General features: G+C 35.7%; 1 protein-coding gene and 1 long non-coding RNA gene across 2 annotated transcripts; one reads left to right on the top strand and one right to left on the bottom strand.

Moving 5' to 3' along the window:
- On the bottom strand, positions 3,284–3,844 carry LOC109353070. The gene is made up of 2 exons (XR_002108419.1): positions 3,709–3,844; positions 3,284–3,530 (listed from the first exon to the last, which is right to left on the bottom strand). It is a non-coding gene; the product is annotated as an uncharacterized LOC109353070 (long non-coding RNA).
- On the top strand, positions 6,548–12,801 carry LOC109352062 (protein CHROMATIN REMODELING 35-like). The gene is made up of 6 exons (XM_019593861.1): positions 6,548–6,751; positions 7,769–8,274; positions 8,994–9,236; positions 9,949–10,101; positions 10,556–12,291; positions 12,542–12,801. Exons 1-6 carry the CDS (start codon positions 6,697–6,699, stop codon positions 12,543–12,545), a joined length of 2,697 nt encoding a protein of 898 aa, XP_019449406.1. The 5' UTR covers positions 6,548–6,696; the 3' UTR covers positions 12,546–12,801.

Below are 12,986 nucleotides of genomic sequence, written 5' to 3' on the forward strand. Positions count from 1 at the left end.
TATATTATTTTAATATAAGCAATATTATTATATATGTGTAATATTAATATAAAAATGTATATAAAAATATAATTTAATTATTAGAATTAGATGGGCCTAACTAAAAATAAGCCTATAAACCCATTAAAATGTAGACATGGTAGCCTATTTCATGAGCATATAGTATAATAGGCCTTTAAACAGGCTAACAGGCCAGCCCAGACTTTTAAACAGGCCAGGCCTAGGCTTTGAATTTTTTTTTAAACAGGCTAACAGGCCAGGCCCAGGCTCCTATGTGCTATATAGGCTGGGCCTGTTTAAGGCAAAGTCTGGCCTGACCTGGTCTGTTTCCACCCTTACTTACTGTGTATGTGATATACAATTATGGTGTTATAAAAGTGATATTTTTATTTCTAACCTTTTCATTCATATTCATTTATTGACCTTTTCATTCATATTCATTTATTGACTATTGTTATATATATATATATATATACATTTCTATTTTCCTATTTTATTCTTAATATAAATCTGAAAAGCTAAATGGGTTTAATAATAAGAGGCTTAGACTTCCTCCTAAATGTTGACAGATTATATTGTCTAGAACCTTCTATTTTAATTTCTTTTTTAAGAAATTACCTTTTAATCAAGATGTTGCTAAGTGTAGGGCTAACATCATAATTAGGGTTCGCTTATTGTATTTAAGTTGAATGGCTTTTTCTTTGATGATATGAAAAATATCTAGAACATTATTCAATCTCTCTTGTTCTCTCTAATTTTCAGAATTATTAACACTCATTAATAGAAACCATCTATCAATTTGGTACTTTCATATTCCTCATGCCTCCTAAAAACTCTTCTCAACCTCTTAATGATCCTTTAAGCAACATTATGGGGAAACTCTCTTCTATGGAGCTCCATTTTGCTGCTAGACAATAGACAGGAACCTATGCAACAAACCATGAACACTAGACATGAAGAGCTACAATTTGTCATTTCAGATCTGAAATCACACATCCAACCTAAACCACATCCTTCCTCACCCTCTGGTTTCTATAACCAGTCATTCTCCACCTCCACTCACTCTTTTACCTCTAATCCATACCCTAATCTCAAACCCCCAAAGTTAAATCTCCACTCATTTGATGGATCTGAACCATTGGACTGGATTTTTCAGGCAGAACAATTTTTCCAACTATACTAGATTACTCCTAAAAAACGTATGGAGTTAATGCCTTTTTCCATGATAGGAGAAATACTCAGCTGGTATAAATGGATGTTCCAAAATCAACAGCTCACAACCTTGGATGATTTTACGAGAGACTTACAACAACGTTTTGGTCCATCAGCTTATAATAACCACCAAGTAGAGCTGTTCAAACTGAGACAATTTACTACCGTTATTGATTACCAAAGGCGTTTTGAAAAGCTTTTTAACAAAATGGTAGGTCTTCCTCTAGAAATGATGTTAAATTGTTTTATTTCTAGTCTTAAAGTTGAAATTCAGAGGGAGTTAGCCATTTTACAACCTCATTCAATTAGTCATGCTATGAGTTTAGCTAAGTTGATTGGGAGTAAAATAAATGATGAAAACCAGTGGCAAGTTTTCCAAGACCCACTAATCAGCACATTGTTTCACCTTCCACTGGATCTGTCTCTACACCACAAAATAAAGTTGCCATTAAACGTGTAACTGCAACCCAGATGCAAGAACGTAGAGTCTAGGATCTTTGTTATCACTATGATGAGAAATATGTTTTTGGTCACAAATGTCAACCTAAGCAAAAAAAATTTATGATTGATGATGACCCTACTGAGTTGTGCAATCTACAACCAATCTTGGAAACACAAGTGGATATTTCTCTTACTATAACAGTAGGCAATTCCCTACTAGAGAACCTTGAAGAAGTTGTTATTTTCAACTTTCTACTCAAGCCCTCAAAGGCAATCCTTCACCTAGGACACTCAAATTTCAAGGTCTTATTCATGGTCAACCAGTTCATGTGTTGATTGACACATACATCTCTCATAATGTGATACAACCAAGGATAGCCCAGTTCCTCAGATTGGAAAATTTTCCCACTCCTCACTTTCTAGTAATGATGGGAAACAATGGCCATATTTATTGCACATGAGTGTGCAAAGAAACCCCACTACAATTGCAACAATAATTATTCCTTGTACCCTTCTATTTGCTACCTATTCAAGGGGCATATTTGGTCTTAGGTATTGAGTGGTTACAAACACTTAAACCTATTACCTCCAACTTTGCTATACCTTCAATGTCCTTTCACTATGACAACAAATACATTACCCTCACATGCCAAACTTCTAAACCACAAAACATAGCTTCCCTAAACCAATTAAACAGACTTTCCCAAACCGACTATATTGCAAAAATGTTTTATATTTCCTTCCTAGAACCAAACCCCACTATTACTACAACATTACCTAACCCCACTCTACCAACTAACCCTCCATACCTAGAAATCCAAACTATCCTAGACTCCTTTACCCACATATTCAACCCACCTAAATGACTATCATCTCCCCACCACATGATCACCGCATTACCCTATTGCCCAACTCTCAACTTATTAATGTTAAACCCTATAGATACCCACGCCACCAAAAAGATGTCATAACCAAAATATTATCTGACATATTGCATGAAGAGATTGTCATCCCAAGTACAAGTCATTTTTCTTCTCTAGTGTTGTTGGTGAGAAAGAAAGATGGAAAATGGAGGTTCTGTGCCGATTATCATAGCCTTAATGCTATCATAGTGAAGGATCGTTTTCCGATTCCCACTATTGATGAACTTCTCGATGAAGTCGAAACCACCTCAATCTTTTCAAAAATTGATTTGCGATTTGGGTATCACCATATTCAGGTAAGACTAGAAGATGCACACAAGACTGCTTTCCGAACTTTCGATGGCCACTATGCATTCTTGGTAATGCCTTTTGGGCTTACAAATGCCCCGTCTACATTTCAGTCTGTAATGAATGACCTACTGAGACCTTATTTACGCAAGTTTGTGATGATATTTTTTGATGATATTTTGGTTTATAGCCCCACATTACCAGATCATGTTAGTCACCTTCAATTAATTTTACGCTTGCTATCTGATCATCAATTTTATGCTAAAATGTCTAAGTGTATTTTTGGTGTGAAATCAGTTGCATACTTGGGTCATATTTTGTCAGCCATATTGGTGTGAATCCATTCCGTGCTCTTTGACACAATTACGTGGATTCTTGGGCCTGACTGAATTCTATCGTCGTTTCATTCGAAACTACGCCGCTCCACTCACAGATTTATTAAAACAGTCACAGTTTACATGGTCATCTATGACACTAGATGTATTTACACAAATGAAACATAAAATGACACAAAGCCCATTATTAGTGCTTCCAGACTTCAATGTTGAGATGGATGTGTCTGCATTAGCTATTGGAGTAGTGTTGTCACAAAATGGGCATTCAGTAGCCTTCTTTAGCAAGAAACTGTCAACTTGAATGCAAGCTGCCTCCGCTTATGTCCGGGAACTATTTGTTGTTACACAATCAGTAATGAAATGGCGTCAGTATCTATTGGGCATATATTTTCGTATATTTACAGACCAACAAAGTTTGAAACACATGTTAACTCAGAATTTTCAAACCATAGAACAACAATAATGGGCAACCAAATTACATAGATTTCACTATGATATATTTTACAAACCTGGGCGAGAAAATAGAGTTGTCGATGCTCTATCTCGGTGTCAGTCACCAGAATCGATCCTAGTGTCCTTGAGCTCTCCGGTCCCATCAGTTTTGAATTAGCTTGCTCAGTTTTATACCATAACAAAGGGCACGCAATTAGTGGAAAAACTTCTAAAATCTTCTACGAAGATTTATCATGAAAAAATGGGTTGTTATACTACAAAACACGGTTGTATATACCTGTTGATATCGGGTTGCGAGCAATATTGCTTTATGAATATCACTCAACCCCGACAGCCGGGCATTCTGGCCTCAAACCGACCATGGCCAGACTAGCAACTTCCTTCTTTTGACCTGGGTAGTACAAAGAAACAAAGAACTTCATTAAGCATTGTCTTATATGTCAACATAACAAATATGTGCCCTCAAAACAACAAGGAAAACTTCAACAATTGCATATGCCTCAACAAGTTTGGAAAGACATCTCCATGGATTTCATTACAGTTAGCCAATCGCTTCACTATTGAGATCTTTCGCCTTCATGGCATTCCCATAACTATTGTATCAGATCGAGATAATTATTCTTGAGTAGTTTCTAGAAATAATTTTTTCGCCTGCATGGAACAAAACTTGTTTTAGTACCGCTTATCATCCAGAATCGGACGGACAAACCGAATTGGTAAACAGAGGATTAGAGGCTTACCTGCGGTGTTTCACAAGTGACCATCCAAAAAAGTGGTTCACATTCTTGTCTCTGGCTAAGTATTGGTATAATACCTCTAAGCATTCATCTACGGACATGACCCCATTCCAAGCTCTATATGGACGACGTCCTCTGCCTACAATAGATTATACATTTGGCTGAAGTTCGGACCAAGAACTGAACATCTCCCTGCATGAGAGACAATTATTAATCACCCAACTAAAAATTAATTTGTATAAAGCTCAACAAATGATGAAGACTCAAAGCAATAAACACATAAGTGACCGTGTCTTCACCGTCGGTGATAGGGTTTTGCTGAAACTTCAGTCGTACAACACACAATGTCAAGGAAGGCAAACCAAAAGTTGAGTAAACGTTTTTTTGGGCCTTACCAAATACTCAGATATGTAGGCATGGTAGCTATGAGCTTGCACTACCGGAAGGGTCTCAAGTTCACCCGATTTTTCATGTTACCAAGCTTAAACCTTTTTGGGGAACTCCTCTTGTGAATAAGGATTTCCAGCCTTTGATAAACTCAGAGGAAGGAAACACTGATAAAAAAATTTAGAAAAGGAGGAGAAGAGAGAAGACAGAGGCAAAAGAAAAGACACACAATAAACTGATGAATTCCACTTTAAAACTCAATCACCAAGTTATGAGGGACAAATAAGCTAACAAGGGCATCATCATAATTCCACAGATTTCAAATCCAATTACTAAAGCAAAATGTGCTACATTGGGGTCCAAAAAGCTCATTAATGGGAATAATAAAGAGACTTTCACGGTTCCCTTGGTACACGCTACACAAACCTAGAATAAATTACTACATGGAAATTCAAACAACACCACTGAGCAGGCAACACGCGTCCCACGCATGATACAAAGCAAATGACCACCTACACCCATATTTAATTTCCCTGCTGCTGCTGGCCCCACGTCTCCCAATGCAACAATGACAAGCGGTCTGCACAGTGCAAAAGGGTCATCAAGTCAACAACCCTTATCTCTTATATCTGCACGGAAACAGTTTCCCCCATTCAACAAGTGTCACCTGGGATCTCCTATCCACAAGAATCTACTTCAAAGAATTTCAAAATCTCCTCCTTATCTAGCCAACTGGGCTCCACAGGTCCTCCACATAAGGACACAGATCCCATTCCATCTCCAATAGAGTCAACCGAATTGGGCCTCAACCTTGAGGACAAGGTTGTTCTTCATGTGGAGAGTATTGATAGGCTAAATGGGCTTAATAATAAAAGTCCTAGAGTTTCTCCTAAATGGACGATAAATTATATTGTCTAGAACCTTCTATTTTAATTTCTCTTTTAAAAAATTACCTTTCAATCAAGATGTTGCCAAGTGTAGGGCTAACATCATAATTAGAGTTTGCTTATTATATTTAAGTTGAATGGCTTTTTCTTTGATGATATGAAAAATATTTAGAACATTGCTCAGTCTCTCTTATTCTCACTAATTTCCAGAATTATTAACACTCTAACCATCTATTAAAATCTAAAACATAGTTAATCATACCATAGATAATGACATAAAACTTGGAAGAAGGCAGTCAATGACACTATCATTTTGGAAAACTTATGAACCATTTATTCATTTTTATTTTGGTTTAGCTATTTAGGTAAGATTTTAATGTTCACAAGACTTGAATTTGTATTATTGCTTAAGAATAATATCTATTGCCCACAATTCGGAAAGACAGCATCAAAACACCACAAAGTTCATTTTATGGCTGAACTCGGAAAGATAATACAATAACAATATACAAAATTCATATATTTTTATTATTAATATTTTTTCTTCCTCTTAATCAATTGTCAATAACATAATACCCACAAAGTGACCTAAAAAAGAAGGGTATGAAGGCGCGATAGATACATTGCTTTGAGAGTGCACCAGAAATGATTTACGAATAGTCCATGTACCTTGACTAACCAATCATATATATTGTTACTAAAAGCACAAAGTACTTATCTTTGAAAAAGTGGGAAAGAAGGACCGTCCATCACAGAATCACAACGAACCAATGAAACATGTATTGTAAAAGAGAGAGCCAATGAAGATGTGTTGTTTATAGTCACACCTTTCAACCCTGTAGGTGTGATGCACTCAATCACTCCCTTTGGTGTTAGAAAAAGGCAACAGCATATTATTGGCAACTTAATACTCTCACTCTTCACTTCAACTCTTCAACTCTTCAACACAACACAATCAATTTCACTCTCATTTTCTTCCATTTTTCTCTTCCCATTCTCATTCCCCTACTTCTCCTTATTCTCATTTTCTCCAATGGACTCATCGGTTAATGTTCAAATTTTTCCGGCTAAACGCCCCGCTTCTACCGGTATTCTTTGTTTCAAAACCCTTCCCCTCTTTTTTCTTCAATTTTCCATTATTTTTATGATTGGTTACGTTGTAATTTACTTTTTGTTGTGATTTAACCTTCATTTTCTGCTTTCTATTTTATGTTTGCGGATTATTTGCATGTTTTGTAATTTTTTTGGCGATCCTGTTTAATTCATAGAAATCAGTGTGTTTTCTGTAAATTAATGGTTGGTTTCACTTGGATTGCTTATATTTATGGATATATATAGCAAAAATGAATTGTGGCAAAGCATAAACATTAGAAGTTAATGCATTAAGAAGAAAGTTGGAGTAGTTTTTATTGTAGAAAAAATAATAGAATCATGCCATAGGTGGTTTGGACATGTTCGGAGTTGACCAGTAGAAGCCCCTATAAGGAGAGTAGATCAACTAGAACCTAGTCCAATTTCTAAAGGAAGAGGGACGCCAAGAAAAACTATGGGAGAAATGATAAAGAAAGACAAAGATGAATGTTTTGTCAATGAACATGATTTATAATATAGCGTTCCGGTGTCGTTCGATCCATGTAGTCGACCCCACATAGTGGGATGAATGCTTGACTGTTGTTGTATACTTAGTATATCGGGTTTCTATGAGCCCATTTTTAGAGTAAAAGGGCCCCACCTAGTGGGGTATGTGGATGATAGATACCCAAATTTGTATGAATATATTGTTTCTCTCATCTATTCCATTAGTATGTTTATTTATTTATTTGTATAGTGCATGATGTCTAATTTATAGTTCATCTGAAAAATACTTTATCTCTCTCAATATATTTATTTTCAGCTTCATTTTTTATATAGTGCATGATGGCTTTATATTTAGTACATATTGTTTTCTATGAGACCAGATGTTGCAATGTAACTGTGGGGGAAGTATTTAAGAGTGAGTTTATTGTTTGCCATCTCTCCCATTAGTATATATATGTATTTATTCGTATATTGCATGTTGTCTTACCTACATTTTTTCTGAAAGATACTTCATTTTATGAAACCAGTGTTCTCTTCTGAGGGACAAAAAAGATTAAAAATATCCAGTGATAGCCTTCCGTACTCAGAACTTGGAAAAACTGAGCAGAAGACACCCGAGAAATCATCAAATGTTGTGGATTATAGCAATCCGTTTGCAGTATCTGATTTCCTCAATTGTTTAGACAGTGGGAAATTTGGAAGTGTAACAAAGGACATAGAGTCTCTTTGGACTCGAAAAATGCAAATACTGGGGACTTACTTTGCCAAATATCCATCACTTCTTGATCACTTAGTGAACGTGGTAGTGAATCATGAAGAAACCCATACGCTGGAATGTCAGCAAGTTGCTGTTTTGGCACAGCAAAATGTCAGTGATTTGGAGGTTAAGCACATTGACAAGCATGTTCCACCAGCACCATCATCTGTTGTGATAATTGATTCAGATGACGAGGACGATAGAGATCAAAAAACATTTCTTCCATTTCATAAAGTTATGTTGCCGAATCAACCGTCTCCTGCAGTGAAAATGGCTGTATGTTTCTCACTGTTTTTGTGATTCTTTAAATATGTGAACATTGATTGGAATAATGGATACTAGTATGGATGAGCTTTTACATTGACATGCAACGTATCAGTATTCAGTAGTTTGTTTCCTCTAGTGGCGATTTAACTAACTGTATTTTAACATTTGAGGCAGAAGATTCTTGTTAAATATTATTTGCTTGATATTATCTAAAAATAATCTTTTACTTGTGGTTGAATTATTCTTATTTCTTAATTCTGTTCCTTTGAAGAATATAATGCCTTATTTATTTATTTATTTATTAATATGTAGTCTGAAGGACACTCTCAACGTTCATGGATGAATAGTGTATTATGCCATATGTGTTTTCTGTTGATTTTCAGAGCATATTTTTTACATCTTTTCAGTTGCCTTACATATGTATTGAGGTAGCTTCCTTTGTAAGATTCTCTGTATTCGGATTTGAGTCTGTAGCTATCTTTCATGATTAGATGCTGTTATATAGGTGCCTGTGATACTGTTCTCCGACAAAAAACAAGACATGTGTCATGGTTTACCAATGAAAATAGAACATGTGTAACAACTATGATACCTATCTACTTCTTGTTGGAGAACATTAGAACTACACCGCAAGCACATATAAGATAGCACCTAAGTTTGTGCTTTTTTTATAATGTGACTTTTTTACTGGCATCCTCATCTATTCTATGTGTAACAATGCTTTACAGGAGACTCATCCTCCCATTCGTTACAGTGAAGAAAATGAATATCTAAAATTTGAGACAAGTTTTGCTGATAAAGGGAACAGTGGGAAAGGAAAAGGCAAACATCTTGCTGATAAAGGTAATAGTAGTCAAGACAAAGGTGTTTATGTTGGTGTCGCGGATGAAGAAGATGACCATATTGATACAAAGGATGAAGAACTAGATGATATTTGGCGGGAGATGTCAATGGCAATAGAATGCTCCAAAGTATGACTGGTTTAATTTGTTTTCACGTTTCAATGAACACTGCTTGCTTTGTTCAATTAGTTCATCTTCTACTCATTTGGGCACTTTTTAATGTCATTTGATTTGTGATGCTCCCCTAATAACTGTCAAATTAAGGATCGATAAGATTAAGCATTTTTTATGTAAAGATAAGGGGGAAATTTACAGAAGAATGGACTAGTGTGAGGGAAATAAATTGGTAGATGAAGAACCATGTCATAGTTTGTCCATTGAGTGGGTTGATAGAAATGGGCAAACCATTTTCGGTGTACATCTATATAGTAGACTTTCAGTAATTTTGTAGATATGCCTGGAAATGGTTTGCCCATTTATATCAGCCAAGTTTAGCACCAGCTATATAATGTGTATGTGAGACACAATGCATGAATGCATATTGAATGTAATTTTGTTTGTTCCTGTGAATTATTACTCATGAGCATAGATAGCATTGATAATTTAGTGTTTAGTGTCTTATGATTATTTTTTCTGTTTCTAAAACCTGACTCAGCTGCATGTATTGAACATTATAATGCAGCCTTCTGCATATTTAGGCTATCTTGTCACGTATATCAGTTTTTATACTTATGACATCTCCTACAGTTCTTTTGTCACTAATTTAATTGCACTCAATCACTCACTAATAGTTTATTGCAGAATTTATCATGCAGTAATTTATTTGTTGTACTTGTAACAGGATGTTTCTGTGAACCCTCTGCCTGATGAAGAACCAAAAAAAGATGAGGACTGTGATCATTCTTTTGTTTTAAAAGATGATCTTGGTTACGTTTGTCGCGTTTGTGGGGTTATTGACAGAGGAATTGAAACCATTTTTGAGTTCCAGTACAAGGTTCGACTCTCATCTCTTTGTTAAATATGTTGGTCATAAATATGGACATTGAAATATGGAACTTGAAATTGGACTCGTAGATCAAATATTTGTGCAGGGATTGGAGAATGAATATTGCAAATGTTAAGAAACTTATGTTGCATAAAACATTGTGCTAATCTGTGGCTTCTCTTCTTATTTTGTTGGAATTTTTTGGTGATTTATTTGTTTAATTCAGCTTACTTTTCAATAAGCACTCAGGAATTGGTTTACTAAACAAAATTTATATGACAATTAACAAGTAGATAACTTGTGTTATCATGAACTTAATTGCTTTATAAAACAATGGCAGTTGATAATTCTCCTTATATATGTCCAGTGTTCTGTTCTAAGATCTAAGGCTAATTATTGTTGGAGACGGAAGGTGTTTAAAATTAGTTTTTGTATGATTAATACCATGTTTATTTCATTGCAGGTTAAAAGGAGTACTAGAACTTATGTGTCTGATTCATGGAATGCCAAAGAAAAAGATGCATTTGGAATTAAGATTGTTGAGGACGATCTCTTGGTAACTGATATATCAGCGCACCCTAGGCACATGAAACAAATGAAGCCTCATCAAGTTGAAGGATTCAATTTTCTTGTTAGAAACCTTGCAGGTGACCATCCTGGGGGCTGTATCTTGGCACATGCTCCAGGATCTGGGAAGACATTCATGATAATCAGTTTCATGCAGAGTTTTCTTGGCAAGTATCCTAATGCTAGACCTCTAGTGGTTCTTCCTAAGGGGATACTATCAACTTGGAAAAAGGAGTTCCAAACATGGCAAGTGGAGGACATACCATTGTATGACTTTTACACTGTGAAGGCAGACAGTAGATCTCAACAACTGGAAGTGTTGAAACAGTGGGTGGAGCGGAAGAGCATCCTTTTCTTAGGGTATAAACAGTTCTCTTCTATCATATGTGAGAATGGAACTAGCAGCTCATCAACAGCTTGCCAAGAGATATTGCTAAAGGTTCCTTCCATTCTCATTTTAGATGAAGGGCACAATCCAAGGAATGATAATACTGATATGGTACATTCCCTTGCTAAAGTACAAACCCCTAGAAAAGTTGTATTGTCAGGAACTTTATATCAGAATCATGTCAAGGAGGTCTTTAACATCTTAAATCTTGTGAGACCAAAGTTTTTGAAGATGGAAACTTCTAGGCTTATTGTCAAGCGCATTTTTAGTAGAGTACATAATCCTTCTGGTAAAAGAGGCTTCTTTGATTTGGTAGAAGATACTTTGCAAAAAGACCCAGATTTCAAAAGGAAAGTGACTGTTATACAAGACTTACGGGAGATGACTAGCCAGGTACTTCACTATTATAAAGGAGATTTTCTTGATGAGCTTCCTGGTCTTGTTGAATTTACTGTGGTGCTCAATCTTACCCCTAGACAGAAGCATGAAGCTGAGAAATTGAAGAAGTTATCTAGGAAGTTTAAGATTTGTTCTGTGGGTAGTTCTGTCTATCTTCATCCCAAATTGAAGCCTCTTGCTGAAAAATGTGGTGAAAATAGCATATCTGATAACATAAAGGAATTGGATGATATCATAGAGAAACTAGATGTGAGAGATGGAGTGAAGTCAAAATTCTTTCGCAACATGTTAAACCTATGTGACTCAGCAGGGGAGAAGGTTCTGGTTTTTAGCCAATACCTCTTACCTCTGAAATATTTAGAGAAGTTAGCTATGAAGTGGAAGGGTTGGAGTCTTGGGAAAGAAATCTTTGTCATCTCAGGAGAATCAAGCACTGAAGAAAGAGAATGCTCCATGGAGAAATTTAACAATTCTCCTGACGCCAAGGTCTTCTTTGGCTCAATCAAGGCATGTGGAGAGGGCATATCACTGGTTGGAGCATCCCGCGTCATTATTTTGGATGTTCATCTCAATCCATCAGTTACTCGCCAAGCTATTGGCCGTGCTTTCCGGCCAGGACAGAAAAAAAAAGTCTTTGTATATCGGTTGATAGCTGCTGATTCTCCAGAAGAAGATGATCACAGTACTTGTTTCAAGAAGGAATTAATTTCGAAAATGTGGTTCGAATGGAATGAGTATTGTGGTGATCGAGCTTTTGATGTTGAGGCAGTTCCTGTGAAAGAATGTGGTGATCTTTTTCTTGAAAGTCCAATGTTAGGGGAAGATGTTAAAGCTTTGTATAAAAGGTCAGTGACCACTCTTGCTTCCCATTTTTATTTTCGTATGACAATCACACAGTTTTTCTTTAAAAAACGATATTCACACCTCAAAATATTTACTTCATTCTTATATTGTTTGAAGAAAACATATTTAGAGAGAAAGTGTGTTTTCCTTGTTTCCCTATTATAAGGACTTGATGCAAGAATGTTAATTTTTTTGTGTGGAAATATAAATACTGTTTTTCTTTCCTAACAGTTATTTTTCTATACATATCAGGTAGACTGTGTCATTATGTTCAATGGACTTGAGAAGGCAAAGGAGTTACTTATATTGCTGGATTTTAGTTCAGAACAAAGGAGTTATGGAATTGAATTTGCTATCTCTTTAGCTAGTTATATGTGACTCATCAGTGTGTTTAAAATTAAGCTGCAGTTGTTTAGTGTTAAATTGTCCTAACTTGTTAGTACTACAACAATCAGGTTAATCATGTGTCAATGTGGTCTCAGCTGATTAGTGTGTTGTTTGAAATTTTATAATTGCACTTTATTCAAGAGCATTTTATTGAAAGAAATGAAGAGGTTCTTGTACATGCCTTTACTTAGACTTTGTAGTCTTGCTTGCATGGTTTTTTGAGATGCTAATATCTTAAGGTTGTTTTGCTTTAGAAATATAAGCAATAAGCAATCATGATATCAATGTATAAGCAAACATGTTTGACTTT

The sequence above is a fragment of the Lupinus angustifolius genome, chromosome LG07 (genome assembly GCF_001865875.1).
Source record: "Lupinus angustifolius cultivar Tanjil chromosome LG07, LupAngTanjil_v1.0, whole genome shotgun sequence".
NCBI classification, from domain to species: Eukaryota; Viridiplantae; Streptophyta; class Magnoliopsida; order Fabales; family Fabaceae; genus Lupinus; species Lupinus angustifolius.